We start from the raw sequence: 21,628 nt of genomic DNA, 5'->3' as shown, positions 1-21,628 counted from the left end.
GTAACTTCTTGTTTTAGAGGAGGACAGTTGTTACAATAACAGTTGTTGGGCATTTCGTGGAATTGTACTTTAGTATGGTTTCAGAAACAAAGGACATACTTAATCTTTTGGCACATCAGCATCGAATTGTTATAAGTATCAGGACTGTAAAAACAATATGCATCTTTCCACAGAAAGAACCAGCCTCAAATGTATGATTTTCTCCTTTCCTCGGTGTGGCCCTTATACCCTGTCGTATAAAATACACATTCCATATAAATATAAAAGCACAAAGTGTAACATTATGTTCCTTTATTGAATAAGGACAAAACAAAGCAGGTAAACCATCAGCTCCTTTCGAAACTGAAGTCACACAGTGACTCTACAAGATGGAAAGCACAGAATCAAAGCATATTATACAACCAAAGGATAAATACACATTCAAAGGTCTGTATATAACACACCCTACATGTCTGCACACTGAAATAAATGCAGGACAAATCCTTACACACACTAACTGAACAGATAAATTAATGGATGCAGTAGCCTCCCTGCAAGCTTGTATTACAAACAGTATGCACACAGTATACAGCACAAACATCAAAAGAGGCCAAATAAAAAAAAATTATAATTGAAAGCACACATACTAACTAAAATAATTCAACACATATTGATCCCTCAGCAGCCGACCACTGTTGTCATCAGGGAAGATTTCCGAATTGTCCCAGTCCATGGCCCTCTCCTTCCTCAGGCAGGCCACATTGTGGAGGACACCACGAGCCACAGTATTGTCACATGCCCTCACATGGCTGACCCTTAATTTGTGAAAGCAGTGAGAGTGTGCCTTCAGGAGGCCAAAGGTCATTTCAACTCTGGTCCTGGCATGGGCATAGTTGTAGGCCTGCTGTGCTTCCTGGGGGTCTGTGAAAGGTGTCAGGAAAAAAGGCTGGCAGCCATACCCCCTGTCTCCCAGCAATACACCAGAGAATTCACCTGTCAACACAAAATCTCATCATTAATACCTCATAAACAGAGTGATATTCTTGACACAGCCATTATGTAAAAAGTGGTTATTAATAGGGGTTGTGTGGCTCACCTTGTGATAGGCGCTGATAGATTTCAGAGGTCCGAAAGATTCTGGAGTCATGGACTGAGGCAGGCCATTTTGCCAGTGTTCAATGGAAAAGATCAAAAAGTCATGTTCACCTGAACATTAATGCTGTAAAAAGATTTCATATTTACAAAATCTGCCTCATGGGCACCTGAGGGGGCTTTTATCCTTATGTGTGTGCAGTCCAGTGCACCAATGACACTGGGTCCTGTAAAAGAAATTAGATTTTGTGATGGCTCCAAATGATGACTCCTCACCATTGTAGACTGAATAGTACTTTCACAAGTTTGACATGATACCTTATGCCTTTTGGAATCCAGAGAGATGGTCTCCTCATCATCATCGCCGTTATGTGCTGATGAAATGGGGCCTTAAACCCTATCACATTTAATCGGATTCATATTGAAGCTAGTAGACAAGACGTACCTGGGGCCTCATTTATAAAAGTGCGACGTAGGAACTGCCCTACATCAGGGTATATGCAGGAATCATAGAGATGAATTTACTACCTTTTACTACCTTTTTTACCACCTCCACAAATTTTTTACTACCAATACGACATCAAGCAGCAGCCCTTTTGGGGGGGGTGTAGGGGGTGAGAGCACCACTTACTACTTACTGTAAGGTATAAGTGTGACACTGTCACACCCATCATACATATTAGGTGTGATCATTAAGTATTGTCAATTATGTTTTTTGTAAGTGTCGAGTTGAGTTTCAGTTGTCCTTACCTTAACCCTAGCCCTTGAGTTATCCTAACCATAACCCTTAGCCCTAATAAGTTGAATGATAACCTTGGCACTTCTTAAAAACAAATGACACTTAACAACCATAAACATTAATAAAGATTAATAATAAAGTGTGTCACATCACCCACACTTACCCACAAACATTCTCTCTCTCTCTCTCTCTCTCTCTCTCTCTCTCTCTCTCTCTCTCTCTCTCTCACACACACACACAAGCAGTGAATTACTATCCCAAAACAGCAATTTCCCAACAAACAATTTATTTAATCACAAGAAATACATCACAAGGGGTAACTTGTAACAATAACTTACACTGGACTCATTCATTGATGAATGGCAGTTTGAACATGTCCCAAAACAAATTTTAAGAGAGAAGTTGTAAGAATTTGACTTGTATTCATCAGCAGATAACTTTAGCTGGCAGACTGAGAGAGATACAGAGGGAGAGAGAGAAAAAAGGGGAGGGAATGAGAGAAATTGTGACATTAAGACGGAGGGGAGAGGCACAGTCACAAAAGTCTCCGTTGTGAAGACTTCTCTTCAATTCTTTCCTCCAGTTGGCGAAGCTCTTCTTTTTTTTCTTTTTGCCTTCTGCGAAGTGTGTTGGACTTGATGATAAATTCAGCCATTTTGGACCCGGCCTTCCCCTCAGCCTGCTCTGCCAACTTGTCTGCATCATTTTCAAGTGACTCACAAACACGGCTTAGTACCTCATGCTGGGTTCTGAGGTCCAAAAGCTCCTCCTCCACTGCCTTCCTCTTTAGAGCATGTGCGGCACTCTCCTTCTTTTTTCTTTCATTCTCCAGGTACAGTCTATACTGAGATCTTGCAGATGAAGCAGAGGCAAGGAGCTCCTTTGTCAGAGGCACTTTTAAAATGCCCCCACAACTGCTGATCCGGTCACAGACTAATCGAAGTGATTCCAGCGTTCTATCCTGGAGATTGCATGTTTCCACCTCTTTGTTAATTGAAAATCCTCTTTCAACTGTGGCTTGGCCATGGGATAGAAGGAGGAGACTCTTGCAAAACTGTAGTAAGTCAGGGTAAGATGTGCTGAGAGTTGTGTAAAGAAACACATCAAGGCGGTCCTTCATTGGTTTAAAGGCCAGGAAACGTTCATCTCGTCCTTCCACTGAGGTCAAGGATACAAACTGCTGAATGATAACATCACCTAAAATATTGACAAAGATATAATCATTAATGACATTTAAGTACATTTCAGTCTGCTTAACTGCCCACTACCAAAGCAGAACACCCTTAGAACATGGCCTTCATTTCAATAACTTTTCCACTTCTACTGCCCCTACACATACTGTATATATTTTCTTACCTGCTGGAATGCCACCTGTCAATTTCTTTCCCTGAAGGAATGTCTGCACTACACTCTTCATTTGCTTGATGCACCACTCCGGTTCTTGGTGGATTCTTGTGGGATCAAGGCATCCAATTTGCCTAACCATAGGAAACTTTAGGGGGGATTTGTCCTGCAATTTCCTGACTACCTTAACAAGGCACTGCAAACATTCTTTCCTGAAGGTTAGCACAGAAAGCTCCCCTATCTTGCCTCCTGATTTGCTCTGAAGGGCCTAACAAATAGAGAACATTAATGTTCATACAAAGATATTTGTCACATACATAGATACTTAAAACGTGGTGAAATGATGTTGGTTGTCTGGTGTGTGTGTGTGTGTGTGTGTGTGTGTGTGTGTGTGTGTGTGTGTGTGTGTGTGTGTGTGTGTGTGTGTGTGTGTGTGTGTGTTGGAATATGTGAGTATAGTTCAGGATGAATTCAGGATGATTGGAAATGAAACTATGACAAGTTACAAATTTTAAACAATTCTAACAATTTAACCAGATTGAAAAAGAGGTTTGGTATATCCTCATGGCACAGTGGTTCAATTTAAGCCACAATACCAAAGGCCTGTTTGGAAGGTAACCATTACCAACCACACAATTACGAAAGCTATATTGCTTACCACAGAGGTGGTTAAATCATGCCCATTGTTACTCATTCATTTCTACCGGTTTAAAGTAACTATTTATGCAGACAGCACAATTCACGCATGATATTGAAATGATGTGCACATTAATTACCTTGATGGCAGATTCAGCACCCAGGCCGATGTCCACATTTTTAAGAGAGACCCAGTTCTTCTCATCAGATACCTGGATTGTGATCATTTGCAGTGAGCTTCGGTCCTCTAAAAGTTCCCTTTTAACAAATCGTCGCAGTAAAGCCTTAAAAGTACAAGAAAAACTGTTAGCAATCAAGCCACACCTACCTGTCAACTGATACAGTTTAATCACATTCAAATTAAGACAGTAACTCTACAGTAATTACATTTCTTACCATCAGGAGTTCTTTCAGATCTTTAGCCAAAAAGGGCAGCACAGGCTCGTCGGTCTGATATTTGATCAGGAAGGGGTTGAAGCTTCGTGCAACTGACAAGAAGAACTGGAGCTTTGGAATTATTAAATCATCATCCCGCGCAGCCAATATGGTATCATATGACGCCGTGTTGGGGTTTGGCACCTTTTTCTTCTGAACTGCATCAATGTATGTTAAAAGCATGGGCCAAATGTCGACAGCTCTCTCAGCCACAGGGACATTTTCCACCCACCTGTGGCCACAGAAAGATCGGGGAAAAGTAGAAGATCCTGTGGTGGCAGTGTAATCTTCTCTACGGGCAGGAACATTGTGGAAGAGGTAGTGCATAGCTCGCAACAGTTTGTCTACCTGCCATGTTGTGAATCCTGCTTTCATGGCATTGTGGAGGGTGTGCAAGCCACAGCTGCCAACACTGATGAGTTGTGCATCCCCATGAAGCTCTGAATGTTCGTTCTGAAGGAGCTTCAGCAGCTTGAAATTGACATTTGGGCCATCCATACTGACAGACAGCAGGTGTCTCAAGTTGAGTTGTGCAACACATTCCTGTGAATTGACACAAAAAACTAAGTTTATTAAAAAATAATACAGCATTTCAGAATGTTTGTAAACAATATGCACCAATATACTTCCAGATGACAGAACGCAAGCGGCTTCTACTGACTAACTGAAGAGATCCAACCGGCTAATGGAACAGTTAAATAGTTAAAAACGTGAAAACGTGTTGCGTTTGGGGTTGCACTGCCAGATACAGCAAAAGGTGTAGGGTTTGATCGATTTCCTATGGGTGAGGAGGAGGTTATAGCAAGTGGACGTTGTGTCGTCAAAAGTAGTGCTAAAAGTAGGAAATCTTAATGATAACACATTTACTTCCACAGTATTATTTTTTCCTACTATGGAAGCGAATCTGGTCCACGAACATTTTTCAAAATATCTTCCTTTGTGTTCATTAGAACTACGAAATTTTTACAGGTTTGCAACAACACGAGAGTGAGTAAATGATGACAGAATTTTCATTTTTGGGTGAACTATCCCTTTAACTACTAACTTTTAGGCTAACTATGACATAAAAATCTTCAAATAGGGATATAACGACAATAAGAAAGAACAAACAAGAAAATATCAACTTACTTTAATGCTTTGCAGCAAGTCTTCAGCCCTTGCATGTCCAAGGAACTGCGACCCAAAATATGAAGACGTCACGCGGTCATCTTTCCAGAACCGAACGTGAATATCCATTTGCTTCTTCTTAGCCGACTGGTTTAGAGACTCGTCAAACATGAGAACATATTGTCCGGAATCATTGATGCTATTTATAAGAAGCTTCTTAAAATGTGGAGCAATGCCGAATCCAAGAATGTACGCCGTTTTATCCTTGCCACACGCAAAACTTTTGGCTATAGCGGAGTCAGTGAACATGTTTTCGAACAATTCCCCAATGCCCTCATTCGAATTATATGAATGATGGTTGGCTGCGATGTTCAGGCACCAGAGAACCTCAGCCCTGAGGGCTGATGTTTGTGACGGGAAGGTCTGTTGTTGTTTGGCTATCGCTGCCGTGGTGGTGCTGCTGGTGGCACTGGTTTGCTGCAGAGGTGGTGCGACGACAGCTGACCTTGCGTGATTTGCCGCGATCTGTGTAACGTTAGTGCTGGTAGCATTACAAAACAACGAAAAAGGGAGCTGCTCCCCCCTCACGCGAATCCGCTGCTGGTGAATATTTGATTCACTGTGAGACCTGATAGCGGTAATGCCGTTCCAGGTAACATTTATAATTTTTTTGCACACAGTGCAAAATGCCTCCCGGTCATTTCCCATGACGGGCTTAAGCCAGTCTTTAAATAACGGATCGTCAACCCAGGTTTGCGAGAACTTACATTTACCCATTTCACAGTTTGGTAGAAAATAAAGTGGCAAGTGGCTAGTATTAACTGAGGTTAAAAAAAGGCGGTAAATGTTGTTTGCGTCGCTGATAGGCTATCAACCACGGAACTCACAGTTTACTTCTACGTCATTGCTATCAACTCCGTCTCACTCCGGGTCCTGTTAGCACCGTAGATATTTTTAAACTATGCTAGATGAAGTTATATATTTTTAAACTATGCTAGATGAAGTTAAAGCATGGAGACACAAATATTAAGCAAAAATTTTTTTACTACCAAGTCAAATTGCGTTTGTTACCTTTTACTACCTTTTAAGGGCCTTAATTTTGGTAGATTATTTTTACTACCTTTTACTACCTTTTACTACCGCGCGGACACCCTGTACATTTCATCTAAGACCATTTCTGAAATGATCGTAAGTGTGATTCAGAGAAAAGGAGCTTACGCACAAAAAACCGTGCGTACGCCTCTTTTCCAGATGTGCGGTTTATAAATCACAAATGATCTTAAAATTTTGCGCAGCTGAATGCTCTTAGAACTCCGCCTTCTAAACGCCCCTAATTTAATTCATTAGCATATAAATATTACATTTTCAAAGGCCAAATTCTCTGACTGCTACAATGGCGAGTGGTAAGAAAAGATATTTGTTGTCGTTTGCTTAAGTTTTAAATATTTCTAAATTCTAACATGGAAACTTTATTGACATCACTCAAGTTAAGGCGATTATTAGTGGATCTTTCAATTCACGCGTTTCATTTAAATATAATTTTACACGTAGGCTAAACGTAATATTTGTGTCTTTAAAGTTTTGTTTCAGTTTGCCATGCCTCCTGAGCGGCGGTGTTAAAATAAGATATTTTCGACTTTAAAATTCAAAGATCGTATCTTAAACTGTCGGAATATATTCCATATGGATTCATTTGGATTGACAGATGTTTAACATTAAAATCGATGCATGGGAATAATTTATATTAATTTTTGAAATACCCATCACTCTTAAATGTCGCATGTCCCTTATTGTAGGATACATCGAGGCTTCACAATTTAGTTCCTTTCACGTCGTTTTAATCATTAAATTCGATCGGTTTTACTTTCATTCAATAAAGCACATGTTTTGTAACATTTACATGTGCGTTAAACACCGCGAAACAATTTTGCTATATTTTTAAATATTTTTTTGAAAAGATGACGAACTAGAAAATCGTTTCATGAACATATAGCTTGAGCGCCATCTTTTTGCATTAGAATAGGCCTACATTTTAAAATATCAAAATAGGCCAACATATTTTGTTTTAAAATATATTCTAAAACCTGGTTAAATTATTTTGGAGTAGTATGCCTGCCTTCCTTGTTCATTTTCTGTGTGCATCATTGTTGCATGTTTTTAGGTTTCTAATAAACCAACAGCGCAGTTTACATGCTTCGTCCTTGTTGCATTAGTTCATAAAGATAATTCTAAACAGATTTCTGTAATTCAAACAACTCTGAATTGTAGTTGAGAACGTCACGGCGCACTATTAAAACATTGTCGGTAATGTGTCGGTCGGGCCGGGCTCGGACACAACGTGCAGGAGCTTCGGTTATGGTTTTTTGTGCCCGATCTAAGCTCTAATACAGATGATGTTGACGCTGTAAAAGTTTCGAATATGTATTTATTTTTTATCAAACATATTCAACACTTTTTTTACATTAGCCAGGGGATGAAAGAGAAAAATAATTAAATAAAAACATGGAAATGCTGACATACATTAATACATTTAGCAGCTTTAGTTTATCAGATTATTAATAGATTTTAGGTAGCCTATTGCTTAACTTCTAATAAAAAATACGGAATAATGGTTTATAATCACCATATTTACATTTATTTATAATAAACGTTGCAAAAAAAACTAATTAAATATTTTCCAAACAAAGTCTTAAGCAAAATATATAAATTCTAACAAAAGAGCACAAATCTAACCGATTTTTTTTTTTTTTTGAATAAGGACAACTCCAAAACAAATGAAAAAATGTTTCTGTATGTTGACCACAAAAGGTACAAAACAAAAAGTTTCGAATATGCCTACCTGCAGTACTGCAATATTGCCACAAGGAAACGTGCGTACGTCAAGTCGGAACCTAACGTGGAGGTAAGTACTTTTCCACGTCAAAGGCAAGTTTTATAAATCTGAGCGTTTGAGTGGATTTGAGCGTACGCACGGTCTAAGATCAAATCTGTGCGTAAAAACGCTTTATAAATGAGGCCCCAGGCCTATAGTATGCCTTTGATGGAGTACTCACTGGATCAGCATCGTCTGGTGCTCGTGCTGGTGGCTTTAATAGTAACACAGTGCTGCCAGACACTGCAAGGCAATAGGCAAACCAAAGTCAGACAGTCCAAATAGATTCAATATGAATGTGATTGTGTCCCATGTAGAGATGGAAGAACATACCTTGTATGAAGCGGGTGGCATCTTGGGAGGGACCTATGCTTGTCTCTTTTCCCCCGGGATCCCCTCCAACAGGCCTGCCTTTATTTAGCTCCAAAGCTGGCCTCTGCTGGGGTGAGGTCAGCTTTTGGTGAGCCACCACCCGTGCCTTGTCTCTGGGTATTCTTTTCACTGCTAAAACAGTGCAGACAATGTGTAAGCAGGCACCTTCTGGGTACAATCTATGCTTGTGCATTATTAAGTATTAGTCAGGGCCCTTACCATTCTGCAGAATGTTCTTGTATTTGATTTTGACCTGTCATATTTAATCTACATCACACACACACCACACACAAAAAGAGAGACTTTCTTTATCACACAAGAACATTCAATGGAGTCACACTGCAAAAAATGACTTACTTTGTATTTTTGTCCCGCTTTCAGTAAAAACATCAAAAAATTCTTAAATTAAGATGCATTTTCTTGATGAGCAACATGACCTAGGAAAATAAGGAAAAAAATTATCCAATGGAATATGAACATTTGTTTTAAATTAAGTGTTTATGAAAAAGTATATTTCAAGAAAACTTTTAATACATCTTAATTTAAGAATTTCTTGATATTTTAACTGAAAGCAAGACAAACACACGTAGAAAGTCATTTTTTTGCAGTGCAATGAGCAAGTGATCTTGGGTCCTTTGAAAGGCGCTTTATAAATTAAATTGATTATTATTAATAGCTCATCTATTTATTCAATTAAATTTTTATTTATTTTTATAAAGCGCTTTTCACAATTGTTTCATTGTTTCAAAGCAGCTTTACATTAATAAAAGCAGAAAAAAAGTCAACGGTGGACAACATAAGAAGCAGAGTACATAATGAGCGTAGTAATAATGTAAGCTTTCATAATAATTTATTAAAACCTTATCCAGTGTGATGGAGTTACTTTACACAATTTCACTCATAGTTGCAGTCCATTTCAATATAAAAATTAACTGTTTCATAATCAGAGTACAATTGTGTTTTTGGAGATGTGAATTAAATATTTTAATTGTAATTATGATGTTTCAGCGGAGCGGTGAGTGTGTAACTTAATTGTGCACTACTTACGCATTCAGGCGGTCTGCAATACTTTGCCACGCTTTTTCTCTTTGCTTTATCACTGTGGCGGTGTTGCCTTTCTTCTTAATTATGTCTTTTACCTCCTCATATGGATTTGCGCCTCTGACGGGAAAAAGAACGCCGCTAGTTGCCATGGTGAATCGGTGAATCTGTGATCGTTGGCGGGGTCAAGTTGAGTGAGCCGTGAGCGCGCACCTATCCAGGATTGGTTTCACCTGGCTTAATGAATCCGTGTCTAATCATCCTGGCTTGGTCTTTGTGCAACCAATTAAGCGTGGACACACTTGTTTTGGCTTCATTGAGCTCAGCTCAGTCATTTAGCCTGGATGTCTTAATTCTACTTTTGTGCAACAGGCCCCAGTTGTGAGATTGCAGCACCAGTTTTAGCCACACGTTTTGTGATTGCAGTACCAGTTTTGACCACAATCCTACATACTGTTCCTTTAAGTTGTGACAGCAAGAGACTGAGTGCATCTGTTCACACTGATTTCAATAGCAAATAACTTATTATAATGTCCATTGGTATCAATCTTAATATTCTTAATATTTTTATTAAAACATGTTTTAAATTATTATATAGGCTACCACCCATCGGTACTGTGGTCATCGTGGCCCAGAGGTGTGTGGCCCCCGCTGTGGCAGGTGTCCCTTATTTTTCTGTATTGAAGGTGGCAACCCTAGGCAAGAAACTCACATGACCTGCTGCCAAGTTTAATAAAAATATATTACCTTCTCATACATCGTTTTGCACAATACTTGATGATAGCATCTTATAAAATAGCATTTAAATTAATTACTATTTTGAATATGTATAAATGAAGATTCATATTGTCTTGTTGAGTGCTGTTTTTAATATAAAAACAATGTTGAGTTAAGAGTTTTCTGAGTCTTCATTGTAAATTGACATATTGTGACAGAACCCTACCAGCCTATATTTGAATATGGCATATGGTGAATTCTGGAACTGTTATTCCTTAACCCAGTTTGGAGGATAATAGCTTACCAACTACACAGTAAAAAAGGCAGTGTTAAATTAACACTTAAAGAGTTAATTTTAACACTTCTTAGGAGCACATATGGTCCCACTCTAATAAGAGTAAAAAGTACACTGTTTGTAGTGTAAAATTTACAGTGTAAACACAGCACCTGAAAGTGTAAAAAAAATACACTGACAGTGTATAACTTTACACTTGTTTTGTTGTACGAATTTTACACTATGGGGGATTTATTACATTTTGGTGTTGATTTTACTCTCTGAATAACACATATAAAGTGTTCTTGGGACAAAATGTATTTTTACACTGTTTGAAATGCTAATGCTCACCAAACCTAAAATAAAGATTCTTTAGACAGTTGTAAACATAAATATTTTTATTTATCAAATTGGCAAAATTAAAACATGACATGTGTACATTTTAACTTGTCACTTTCACTGTATTAATTTATTGATAAAAGACAAAATCTTTAAGTTTACAATAAAACCATTCATTCTAGATTTTAACAAGAGTGCAGTAAGGCACAACAAACCAAGAGGAACTATCAGACCCATAGGACATCTGCATATCAAAGGGTTTGTAATAAACAAGTTCATTGACATTGAAGACTTTCAAAGATTCACTTGGTCTTGGATCAATTCTATAGGCATAAAGATGATCATCAAAGCAAATAGTTTTGAGCTGTGATGCAACCAGTATCACAACTTCATTTCTAACTATAATATCTTTGATTTTATAAAACACTGGCAAATCAATGTCTACTTAACCACAAACAATTAAACCAGAACGATACTCAGTTCCATTGTACTTCACCCACTTCACTGAGAGAATGTCAGTTTCAAGAGGAATGTTTAACTTGGATGCAATCTGAACATTTTCACTCAAGTCACAGAGAGAGACCATCTTCCCTGGCCCGAGCACTAATCTGTCATGGTTGAAGGCTTCCCAGGCAAATGCCATGCAATTCTGATGTTTTTTTGCAAGTGTCAGAGTGATGTTCTTAAAACATTTTTGTTGTGTCTTAAAGAAATTGTGTTTTGACTCGTACCGCATGGACCACATGTGAATAATAGGCCCAATATTTCGTATACACCGGGGGTAATGACTCATTATATGATGTTTAGGCAGGAGGTTCTTGCCTGGAAATAAGCACTTGAAAAGCCTGTGATGTTCGGCAATTAAGTGTTTCAAATAAATTGTAAGGCCCTCAGTTAAGATAGGAGAAAATACAATGTTTACTATTCGTAGTAAAAGCAGTAGTAGCTGCCAGTGTTTGTCATCTTGTGGCATAATGTCACCAAATATTAGTGGCACATTCCGAAGTAGACACCAACACTGTATTGCATTTATACCCAGATCATTGCTCTCCTCAACAAGTTTTACAGCAGGAGGCCGATTCTTCTTCTCCATGTACCCATAATTAAATGAATGCAGTCTGCCATCTAACTCTTTGGCGGTCAAAAATGGGTTTGCACATAACACAAAATAAGTTTTAATTCAAACTGTGCAATGCCCTCTAAAACATTGTGCATTATGTCTACAGAATAATTGTCCGATGTATTGAAGTATTGCAGAGTGTTGAGCAAACATTTGCGTTTCACGCCATAAACATGAGGTAGCGCTTGGTCTGATTGCACAGCTTCACAGTGTCTCAGGTGTGACTCTTTAGTGTGGAAGGTTACATTGGGCTCATCTTCACAGAATAGAGTTTGATAATCTTCCCTTTCAGCAAGACAAAACCTACAGCTATTCCGAGCTCTAAATGATTCAACTAATCCAAAAAGGCATTGTAAACCCAGATTATCTCCTGTTACTTGGACAATGCTGCCACGTACATAACCGTTGGGTCCTTTTATTCCTTTTGTCTCAAGGACTTTTATTTCATTGACAACAGGCTCTAAAATTGCATCAAATCCATAGGTTTTGATGTCTTGAGCATGAAAAAGTGCACATAAATGTATGTTTGCTAAAGATGAATTAAAACGTGGTGGGAAGTTTCTCAAAGAAAAATATATACCCCCCAATTTGCGAATTCCCTTTTTTGATCCCAATGGATTGGCAGTCTCAAAGTCATCATAAAACAATTGAATCTGAAGTGCATTTTTTTCCTTGGAAAACAGGGGATGGCTCTTTATGTATAGTCCGTCTTCAATGTCAGTGTAAATACCATCTTTTTTAGGTAGACCAGACTTAAACCTGTACGAGGTCTTTGGGTGCATTAAAATGCCCTGCAAGGTTTGATTAATTGAAACATAAGCAAACTTGTCAGTCACTGGAACTTAATATAAACCAGTAGTCTTGTTTTTTCTGTTGTCAAATCTAACCCCAAGTACCTTCTCCACAGGCTGAACAATTGCCCATTTTGTTGTAAAATAGGAGTTTCGTTTACACACAGAATTAAGTGCGGTGAAGAGGTTTTCAATTTCTTGAAATGACTGTTCAATTGTACTTCTAATGTCTGTATTCTGTGAAGATAAGCAATTTAAAGTGATCTCTTTTACTTGGTCCTGGATGTCCTGAACTACTTCTTCCATAAACATAACAAAAGTATTAATGGTATTTTGACTGACACCTGCAGCCTGCAATTGTGCTATTGCTGATGCGTACAAATCAGTGGTGTTTTTATTGGATAATGGCAAAGAACTATCATTTGAACATGAAGCCATATCAATATTACTTGACAGTTCAACAGCTGTATGATGAACAACAGCACTATCACTAACATCTACTGGAACATCATTACTTTGTTCATGAACTCTACGCAAGTGTTTACGAAATCCTGAAAAGGTACCAAATTCCAAACAACATCCTGCCTGACCACATTTTAGACGAAGTGATTTGCCAGATAACAGTCCATGAACTAACTTAAGATGGCGCACAACAAGCACATTTGTATTCTCCAGGAAGCAAAAACAGACAAAACAAATCATTTTTTACTCAGAAAACTCTTAACGCATGAATCTGGCTCTGAGCTCAGCAACTCTTGGAATCTCTTTCACCTGGCCAATGTCAATCTCAAAAATGGTTGTTTGTATGAAGGTGTACATGTTGTTAAGCACATTACTGTAAGACACACCAAAAACAAAGTGTGCTTGAACAGTTCATCAACAGTGTCCTCTCTTGAATGGAATCAAGGTGTTCCTGAATGTTCGTCCCCACCTTAAGAAAAACAAAACAATACTTAAAGGCAGATCTCTATTTGCCTCTCTCTATATTAGTTTTATAATCAATTCTTGCAGACAGGTAGAAACAAAAATAACAAATGTACTTTTTTGAAGATGACAAGGTGTTTCTCAGCTTGAGATGCAGACATTTTTCCAGGTCTCTTGCGGCCTTGTGGTGACGGTGGAATTAAATGAAGTAAGAGAATAATTGAAGCAAGATCTCTGCCCCATCCTAAAAAAGATGGAAGTGTAAGCAAACAAAACATGCACATACAGTCTCTACATAATCTTATGAATTCCAATAGTCCAACCTTCAACATCGGTTTCACTGCCCACAGCCGATTCTGCAGAATCAATCAGGTCCTGAAGTTCTTGAGAGAAGTGAAGGCCTTTGCTTTGTTGAATGACCTTCTGCATGAATACAGTTGGCCACCTTTCCAAAAACTTAGCTGAAGTCTTTTCCCCAAAAATCAAAACGAAATCCAGCTCAACCTGTAAAAACCATTACAACAGAAAAAACTAAGTATCTAAATGAATGGTTAAAGGAATAGTCTGCTCATTTTCAATATTAAACTATGTTATTACCTTAACTAAGAATTGTTGATACATCCCTCTGTCATCTGTGTGCGTGCACGTAAGCAATGGAGCGCGCTGCGACACTTCGATAGCATTTAGCTTAGCCCAATTCATTCAATGGTATCAAACAGAGATAAAGTTAGAAGTGACCAAACACATCAACGTTTTTCCTATTTAAGACGAGTAGTTATACGAGCAAGTTTGGTGGTACAAAATAAAACGTAGCGCTTTTCTAAGCGGATTTAAATGAGAAACTATATTGTATGGCGTAATAGCACGTAATACCATTGAATGAATGGGGCTAAGCTAAATGCTATCGAAGTGTCGCAGCGCGCTCCAGCGCTTACGTGCACGCACACAGATGACAGAGGGGTGTATCAACAATTCTTAGTTAAGGTAATAACATAGTTTAATATTGAAAATGAGTAGACTATTCCTTTAATTGCAATAAAATAAATATTCTGTTGTTGTTGTTAGAACTTCAACTCAAAAAGACAACATTTGTGGAATTGTCTTTTTTCACACAAAAAATTGATCTTATATATTTATCAACCAATTAACACATTGCCTTACCAGGCCTTTAATGTCCAGATAACAGGGAAATTCAGTCAGCACTTCAGCGCATCTGCTTGGATCATGAATCATCTTACGACGATACTGAAATGTCTCCTTCATTTTGGCCTTTACTGTGTCTGCCTCTGAAGTATGCTTCAGTAGAGAAATAGCTTCCCTACACTGTTCTTCTGTCATGATAACCCCTGAGCTGGATGAAGTGTCTCTCTGCGCCTTTGGGCCATCACTGAAAGACTGGGAGAAACATCTATGGGTCTCTGATGGTGCACTGTTCCTCTGAATGTTCTTAATTTTCCAAGACAAGTACCCATGTCGACTTTTGGGGTCATAATAATGTTCCTTAAAAAAAACAAAGGCGTCTTAATTGAAACAACAGTGACCAACTACACCATAGCTACATATTTAACTAAATATTTCACTTACATATCCATGCTTTGTATAAGGATCCCGAAGATATGGAAACAGGGCAACAATTCCTTGAGCATACATTTCTCTTATGTGTTTGGGGGGAGATGTGCTGTCAAATTAAATTGAGAAACAATGAAATAAGATTTTGCCTGCATATTTCTTTGATAAACAGTGTTGTCACATAGTTTGACTATTGGTTTTACATGATATTCATCCTTCTGTGATTGCTGATTCACTACATTTTTGAATGTTAAAATAACTCTGCATCCTAGTGTTAATTTCGTCAGACGAGACAAGACTAAATATGTTCGTCAACAACCTTTTTTTCCATGACTAAGACGAGACGATGACGAGACTGCGGCAATGTCCAAAAACGCTGACTAAGACTAAATTAACATGCATCATTGTTGACGAAAAAAGACAAGACTAAAATGTTTTGCATAAAATAAAAACTAAGATAAAATCTCTCTTCATTTACTACATTTTATGCAATGAGGTCATATCTGAATGTGTTCATGTCTGTGTGCTCTTATTATGAAACTGCGCGTCCGTCATAACTCCAGACGAGCTCACACTGCTGAAATCTCCATGCTAAGTGTTCAGAATATAACATCCATTTGCAGTTTTAGTCCACAAACGTATTACATATGAGAAATATTGATATTTCTTCTTTGTTTCCATGGGATTTTGCATCAAATAATCCTAAATCCATATTGTTATTCAACAACTGCACACGCAGCGCGATTCTACTATGGATAAGGCATACGCGATCAGGTCAGTAAGAGTCTCATGTGTAAAATGAGCCCACACATTATGATTAATATTTCACATACAGCTAATAAGTTTAGTGTTTTACTGATGTTTTTGTGTGTTATTTTCGTGCACCTGTTATCTTCAGTAAGACTGCTTGTCATTCTGATGCACATTCGCTATTTACCAACATTGTTGATGTACCTAGCCAGTAATCTGAATGTACAGTATATTGTGAGGTGTGGAAATTAATTTTGTTCCATTTTATATTTCTTTAATTAATCATTTTATTCTATAAACATTGTGTGTGTTACACATATGCACTGAGCTATTATGTAGAAAGGAGGTGTTTGTGTTTGAGAGTGGGGGTTGCTGAGAGAAAGCAGTGTGTGTGTGTGCGTGTGTGTAGAGGCTGCAAGGGGGGATGAGCTAGGAATGTGCATCTGATAATCATTCAAGATAAAAGGGGCCTAAGGGAAAACATACTGAACAGATGTTTTTTAATGATGAAAGTGTTTGCTTAGAAGTAGTATTGCAGTGGAAGATGTAGTGTGTGTTTGTCTATCTGGAGAGGTTGATGTGTGCCTTGTTCATGTGGCCAATTTTGCGAGTGGTGAGATGATGTCATGACGTTGAAGTGTGTTTTACATAATAATCACTTTCATCTTACAGCTTGTGTTTTTGTGAATGGATGAATGTTTCGTTGATGATTTGTTTTTAAGAAAGCATTATGGTATGCTGTCTGAAGTCAATCATATGTGAAGTGAAGGACTGCATGGATCTCAGGGTGGTGTGGAGAACAGTTGTTTTTTTCTTTGTTTGGGTTTGTTTATCTTTGTCTACAGGCTAAAATTGGGTGTGGTGATGGAGTCAGATGTACGAGGGGAACGGCCTTTGTGGGTGGAGATTCTAAGAAGAAGATCGACGTCACATACTTTATAAATAACTGTTTTCTCCAAATGCTGGCGGTTAGTCGATTGCCTATTGTGGCCTTGAGACTGCCCAGCGCTGTAAAACTTTTTCATATCTGATCAATAAATAGTTTAATTTTAATACCGTGCCTTTCCTCTAATTATGAACATGCAAATGGACGCCTTAAAGTCCAACAATTGGTGATCCCGACGTGATGTTTTGTGGAGGGAAAGGAGAGAGTGAGCGGAAGGAGGGTTTCACATTGAAGAAACCAGAGTAAGCGAGGACTACCTTTCAACACAAAAAGAGCGCTCTATTAAAATAAGGTAAGCAGAAGCCTGTTTTATCGAATTCTGCTAATTGGATATACCAAATTACTTGTGTTGATAAGGAGATCCGAACTGAATTACAAATTTAAATTTTTTTATAAATTGATCAGAGTGAAAAACTTTTAATCTAATTGATTACAGTATTAAATTTATGGGTTGAGAAACCTTTAGGTGAAAGGCCTAGGAATAATCTAATTGATTACAGTATTAAATTTAAGGGTTGAGAAACCTTTAGGTGAAAGGCCTAGGAATAATCTAATTGATTACAGTATTAAATTTAAGGGTTGAGAAACCTTTAGGTGAAAGGCCTAGGAATAATCTAATTGATTACAGTATTAAATTTAAGGGTTGAGAAACCTTTGGGTGAAAGGCCCAGGAATAATCTAATTGATTACAGTATTAAATTTAAGGGTTGAGAAACCTTTGGGTGAAAGGCCCAGGAATAATCTAATTGATTACAGTATTAAATTTAAGGGTTGAGAAACCTTTGGGTGAAAGGCCCAGGAATAATCTCATTGATTACAGTATTAAATTTAAGGGTTGAGAAACCTTTAGGTGGAAGGCCTAGGAATCATCTAATTGAGTACAGTATTAAATTAAGGGTGTGGAAACCTTTGGGTGGAAGGCCCAGGAAATTCTATTGTGTGCTTGGTTCTGCAGTTACATTTGGGTATATTTCATTTTGACATTATATAAATAGAGGAATTGTATTTACAGTTGTATAAAGAATGGCTGAATTTCAGAAAGAGTGTGATGAGTATGGGTGTTCGCCAGTGTATGTACAATGGCAAAAAAAAAAAAAAATTAAATTAATGATGGCCCAAACTGATCCTAAAGATGTTAAGAAAAGACAAAAAGAGGTTGCATTAGCGTGGAACACGTTGAGAGAAGAAAACTGTTGGGAGGCAGAGGAGAAAAAGAGAGTTCCTCTCACGCCTATTCTTTTTGCCATGGAACATAGACTGGTAAACAAAATTAAGATTGTAAAAGCAGAAGGAAAAAAGTGGTTTGGTAAAGGGCCAAATGTGACAAACGTAGAGAAAGAGTTGAGAATTTGGACGAGATTAGCTCTGGTTGCTGCTGCCATGCAGGCTATTAAATCAAATAAAAAAGGCGAAGTTGACAGTGGTGCTGCTGCAAAGCAAAAGGTTGAACAAGGAAACAGTCAACCAGACTCAAGTGTGACACCTACGGCTCCTCCTCCAGCTCCACCCCCAGTGAAATCGATCTATCCCTCCTTGCCCACACCTCCTCCTTATGAGGAAGCCAAAGCCCCAATGCAACAGCCTGTTTTTCAAATTAATAGCAGTCATGTAGATGTAGAGGATAGTGAAGAACTAAAAGAAATAAAACATGAACTGTACAAACTAAGACAAACTGTTATGAAACAGGGAGAGTTTATGTCTTCTCCTAGAAAGTCTATGGTTGTTGAAAAACCTATTGATCTACTGCAACCATATTCACCAAAGACACCAGTGATACACCCGCCCAGTGGTGGTGATGTCAATGTTGCACATGGAGCATGTGGGGGCCCTGAGGGTGACACATTTGGTGGTCTCGGCCAAGAGAATGAGGAAGAGGAAGAGTTAGATAACCGTTCTGAAGCCAGTGAACAGAATGAACACGGCACACACTCTAAAGCACAGAGTGTTCGTAGTCACGCTTCAGAAACATCAGCAGAATTAAGACATAGCAAAGAACATAAAAGAATGGAAGGGATGAAAAGAGAAGTTAAGCAACTAAGGAAAATAGTGTTAGAGCATGACCGTAATAAGCACAGCTTAATAGATTCAAAAGAACCCCTGAGAGTCTCTATGCAAGGTGAAATGTTTCTTGAGAGGTCAGGCACCAGATCAGGCTTAAACTACCACCCACTTTCTGATCACGAGTCACAGGGCCAACTAAATGTAGAGAGACCAGACACAGGAAGCGAGCGGAAACATCAAGTTCATCAGTGGGTAGCATCTCAATCACTGAGGAGTAAGTTATTAAACATAGAGCCAGTACCACTTCCAACAGCCACCTCACAACTTTTCGGAGAACCAGACCAAGATAAGGTAGATGGTACACAATTTCCCATAGTGGTGCACAAAGGAACTACAAAATATCAACCATGGACACATAGTGATCTTACTGCTATAATGAGTAAACTACCACCAATCACTAGTGGTGGAGGGAGATGGTTAAATAAATTAATTACAATGAGTCATGGTGTAGCTCTGGCCGTGGGTGATATCAGATGTCTGTTAGGGCAAATTTTAAGTAAAGCTCAAGTACAAGATTTTGAAGAAAATGCCAATTTGACATTGACAGACAACGAAGCATTGTATAGTACGGTGAGTACAGACATCGGTAAGGCGCTTAGGGCCCAGTTTCCCACTCCACCAACAGTGTACCAAAATATCAAATTCAAAATTAAACCAGATGAGACAGGAGCAGCTTATTATTTCAGATGTAATGCTGAATGGGAACAATTAACAGAAGAAAATGGGTTAAATAACCCAGTCACCAGGGACATATTCAGGTCAGCTGTAATGGCAGGTGCACCAGCTGGAGTCAAACACACCATGGAAAATAATCCAGACATCCCATCAGCTTCTAATGAACTATGGGAGAGACATTTGATATTTTACATAGAAAAGGCCTTAGATAAATCTAACAAAGAGTTGGCTGAGGTTGATAAATTGAAAAATGAACTACTTAAATTACAATTGGAGCAAGCAAAACAGGCTACTAACAAAAAGAAACAAATGCCACAACAAGCCCAACCACCCACCACTTCAGGTCACCCCAATGAGCAGAGACCCAACCAGTATCCAAACCAGTATGGCTCACCAGATCCATATACAGGCCCACCATATTCAGGGAATCTCTGGGGAGGGTATCAACAGTATAGAGGGGCTCCCAGAGGTAGGGGTAGCGTGAACAGGGGAGGATACGGCGGCCCTGGAGGTAGTACATGTTATGTGTGCGGACAAAAAGGTCATTGGGCCCGTAGATGCCCTCAAGCTGGGCCACAGCCCCAATATTCCGGTGTAAGGTATCCACTTAACGCACCAAATGCAAGGGGATGGGGTCCCAATAGAGGAGGTGGCGGGCGTGGAAATGGTGGTTTTGCCAGGGGACCACCAGCGCCACACAACTCATCATCACCTGATTTAATGGCGCCTGTGCACCCATCATGGGGTCAGGGTGATGGTGCAGAGGAATGATGGGGCACACAGAGACCCACTATGAGGGGAATGGCTGAGCCCCTCATAGACGTAGTTGTAAACGATACACCACTAAAAGCTCTTGTGGATACTGGAGCTACATACTCCACTGTAATAAGAGGCACTATACAGTCAAAAGATCTGAGTAATAAAACAGTGAGTGTGATGGGTTTCTCTGGTGAAATTGAAAAGTGGCCATTAACTAAACATTTACCAACAACAATTGCTAATCAATCTGTCTCGCATTCATTTCTGTACTCCTCCAATGCACCCATTCCTTTACTGGGCAGAGACTTGCTAATTAAATTAGGGGCCAGCATACTATGCTCACCAGATGGTGTCATAGTCGGATTTCCTGATGGGAATACCATAAATTGTTCATTGGGGTCAACAGAGACAGGAAATCAATGGATGTTGGTGGGGGGAAAGTATAAAGAGTCAGTTGACATTTATTGGGCAGAACTAGAGACAGATTGGGAAGATGAGATGTCCAGTAATAGTGTAGTGACCCTTTACAACACATATAAGCCATGGATAAAAGACATAGCCCTATTTCTACCACCCATAGATCCATTACATTGTACTATGTTTTATGACAGGTTTGATACCACAACCTATGAGGAACTTTTTCAGACCATTGAGGGAACCAAGTGGAGGTTGGTGGGTGATGGCACATTTGTGGGCCAACAGGGTGTGGCAGCCCCAATAATCTTATCAGCAGAACAAGAAGAATGGTACAAAATGTCTGACACAGCTGCACCTCACATTTCACTGGCATTGCATCCTAATCATGAGGCTAGAGAGCTAGGCAGTATGGTTAAGAAACTTCTGACAATTACTGATTGGCAGAAAACACACATCACAGGGGTATGGCATTCACATAGCCATGATGTGTATTAAATCAAACAACAAACTGAGGATGTCGCAATTTTAAAACATGAGCAGCTGGCCAGAAGTCATGGTAGGGAAAACACAGACGGTGAGGGCACAGAACAAATGATTGAAAGCATGCCACATGACCTATGGTCACAAGGCCCCACAGATGTGGGTTTTTGTAACATTACCCCAGTCTCA

General features: G+C 38.9%; 2 protein-coding genes and 1 long non-coding RNA gene across 5 annotated transcripts in view; all 3 read right to left on the bottom strand.

The window, feature by feature from the left end:
• Positions 1-276: 276 nt before the first annotated feature.
• On the bottom strand, positions 277-10,397 carry LOC129450327 (uncharacterized). 2 transcript variants are annotated; one of them, XR_012370846.1, is made up of 7 exons: positions 9,624-10,397; positions 8,796-8,843; positions 8,538-8,708; positions 8,386-8,447; positions 1,390-1,468; positions 1,076-1,298; positions 277-972 (listed from the first exon to the last, which is right to left on the bottom strand). It is a non-coding gene; the product is annotated as an uncharacterized lncRNA (long non-coding RNA). The 2 variants fall into 2 exon arrangements; XR_012370845.1 differs by lacking the exon at positions 9,624-10,397 and having other exon boundaries at positions 8,796-9,539.
• Positions 1,567-5,087, bottom strand: LOC129418338 (uncharacterized). Its single transcript, XM_073870900.1, has 4 exons — positions 4,187-5,087; positions 3,931-4,074; positions 3,167-3,422; positions 1,567-3,007 (listed from the first exon to the last, which is right to left on the bottom strand). Exons 1-4 carry the CDS (start codon positions 4,814-4,816, stop codon positions 2,346-2,348), a joined length of 1,692 nt encoding a protein of 563 aa, XP_073727001.1. The 5' UTR covers positions 4,817-5,087; the 3' UTR covers positions 1,567-2,345.
• A 2,783-nt stretch (positions 10,398-13,180) lies between the features above and the next one.
• The window catches only part of LOC129450328 (uncharacterized), a 35,752-nt gene continuing 27,304 nt past the window's right edge, over positions 13,181-21,628 (bottom strand). For both annotated transcript variants that reach the window (XM_073870902.1, XM_055213006.2), the window contains 5 exons: positions 15,367-15,460; positions 14,944-15,282; positions 14,106-14,286; positions 13,899-14,026; positions 13,181-13,789 (listed from right to left, as the gene is read on the bottom strand). In XM_073870902.1, coding sequence (XP_073727003.1) covers positions 13,691-13,789; positions 13,899-14,026; positions 14,106-14,286; positions 14,944-15,282; positions 15,367-15,460 — 841 coding nt within the window. In that variant the 3' untranslated portion in view covers positions 13,181-13,690. The remainder of the gene's footprint in view (positions 13,790-13,898; positions 14,027-14,105; positions 14,287-14,943; positions 15,283-15,366; positions 15,461-21,628) is intronic.

This window comes from Misgurnus anguillicaudatus, chromosome 8 (genome assembly GCF_027580225.2).
Source record: "Misgurnus anguillicaudatus chromosome 8, ASM2758022v2, whole genome shotgun sequence".
NCBI lineage: Eukaryota > Metazoa > Chordata > Actinopteri > Cypriniformes > Cobitidae > Misgurnus > Misgurnus anguillicaudatus.
This window is presented reverse-complemented; position numbering and strand designations above follow the sequence as displayed.

Bases quoted from the DNA above. Each gene is read 5' to 3' on its own strand.
- LOC129418338 (XM_073870900.1), bottom strand. From the start codon at position 4,816: ATGCTGTATTATTTTTTAATAAACTTAGTTTTTTGTGTCAATTCACAG. The intron at 3,423-3,930 runs GTAATTAATGTG...TCTATTTGTTAG, and splicing joins GTGCTGAATCTGCCATCAAG to GCCCTTCAGAGCAAATCAGG. The intron at 3,008-3,166 runs GTAAGAAAATAT...TCAATATTTTAG, and splicing joins GACAGGTGGCATTCCAGCAG to GTGATGTTATCATTCAGCAG.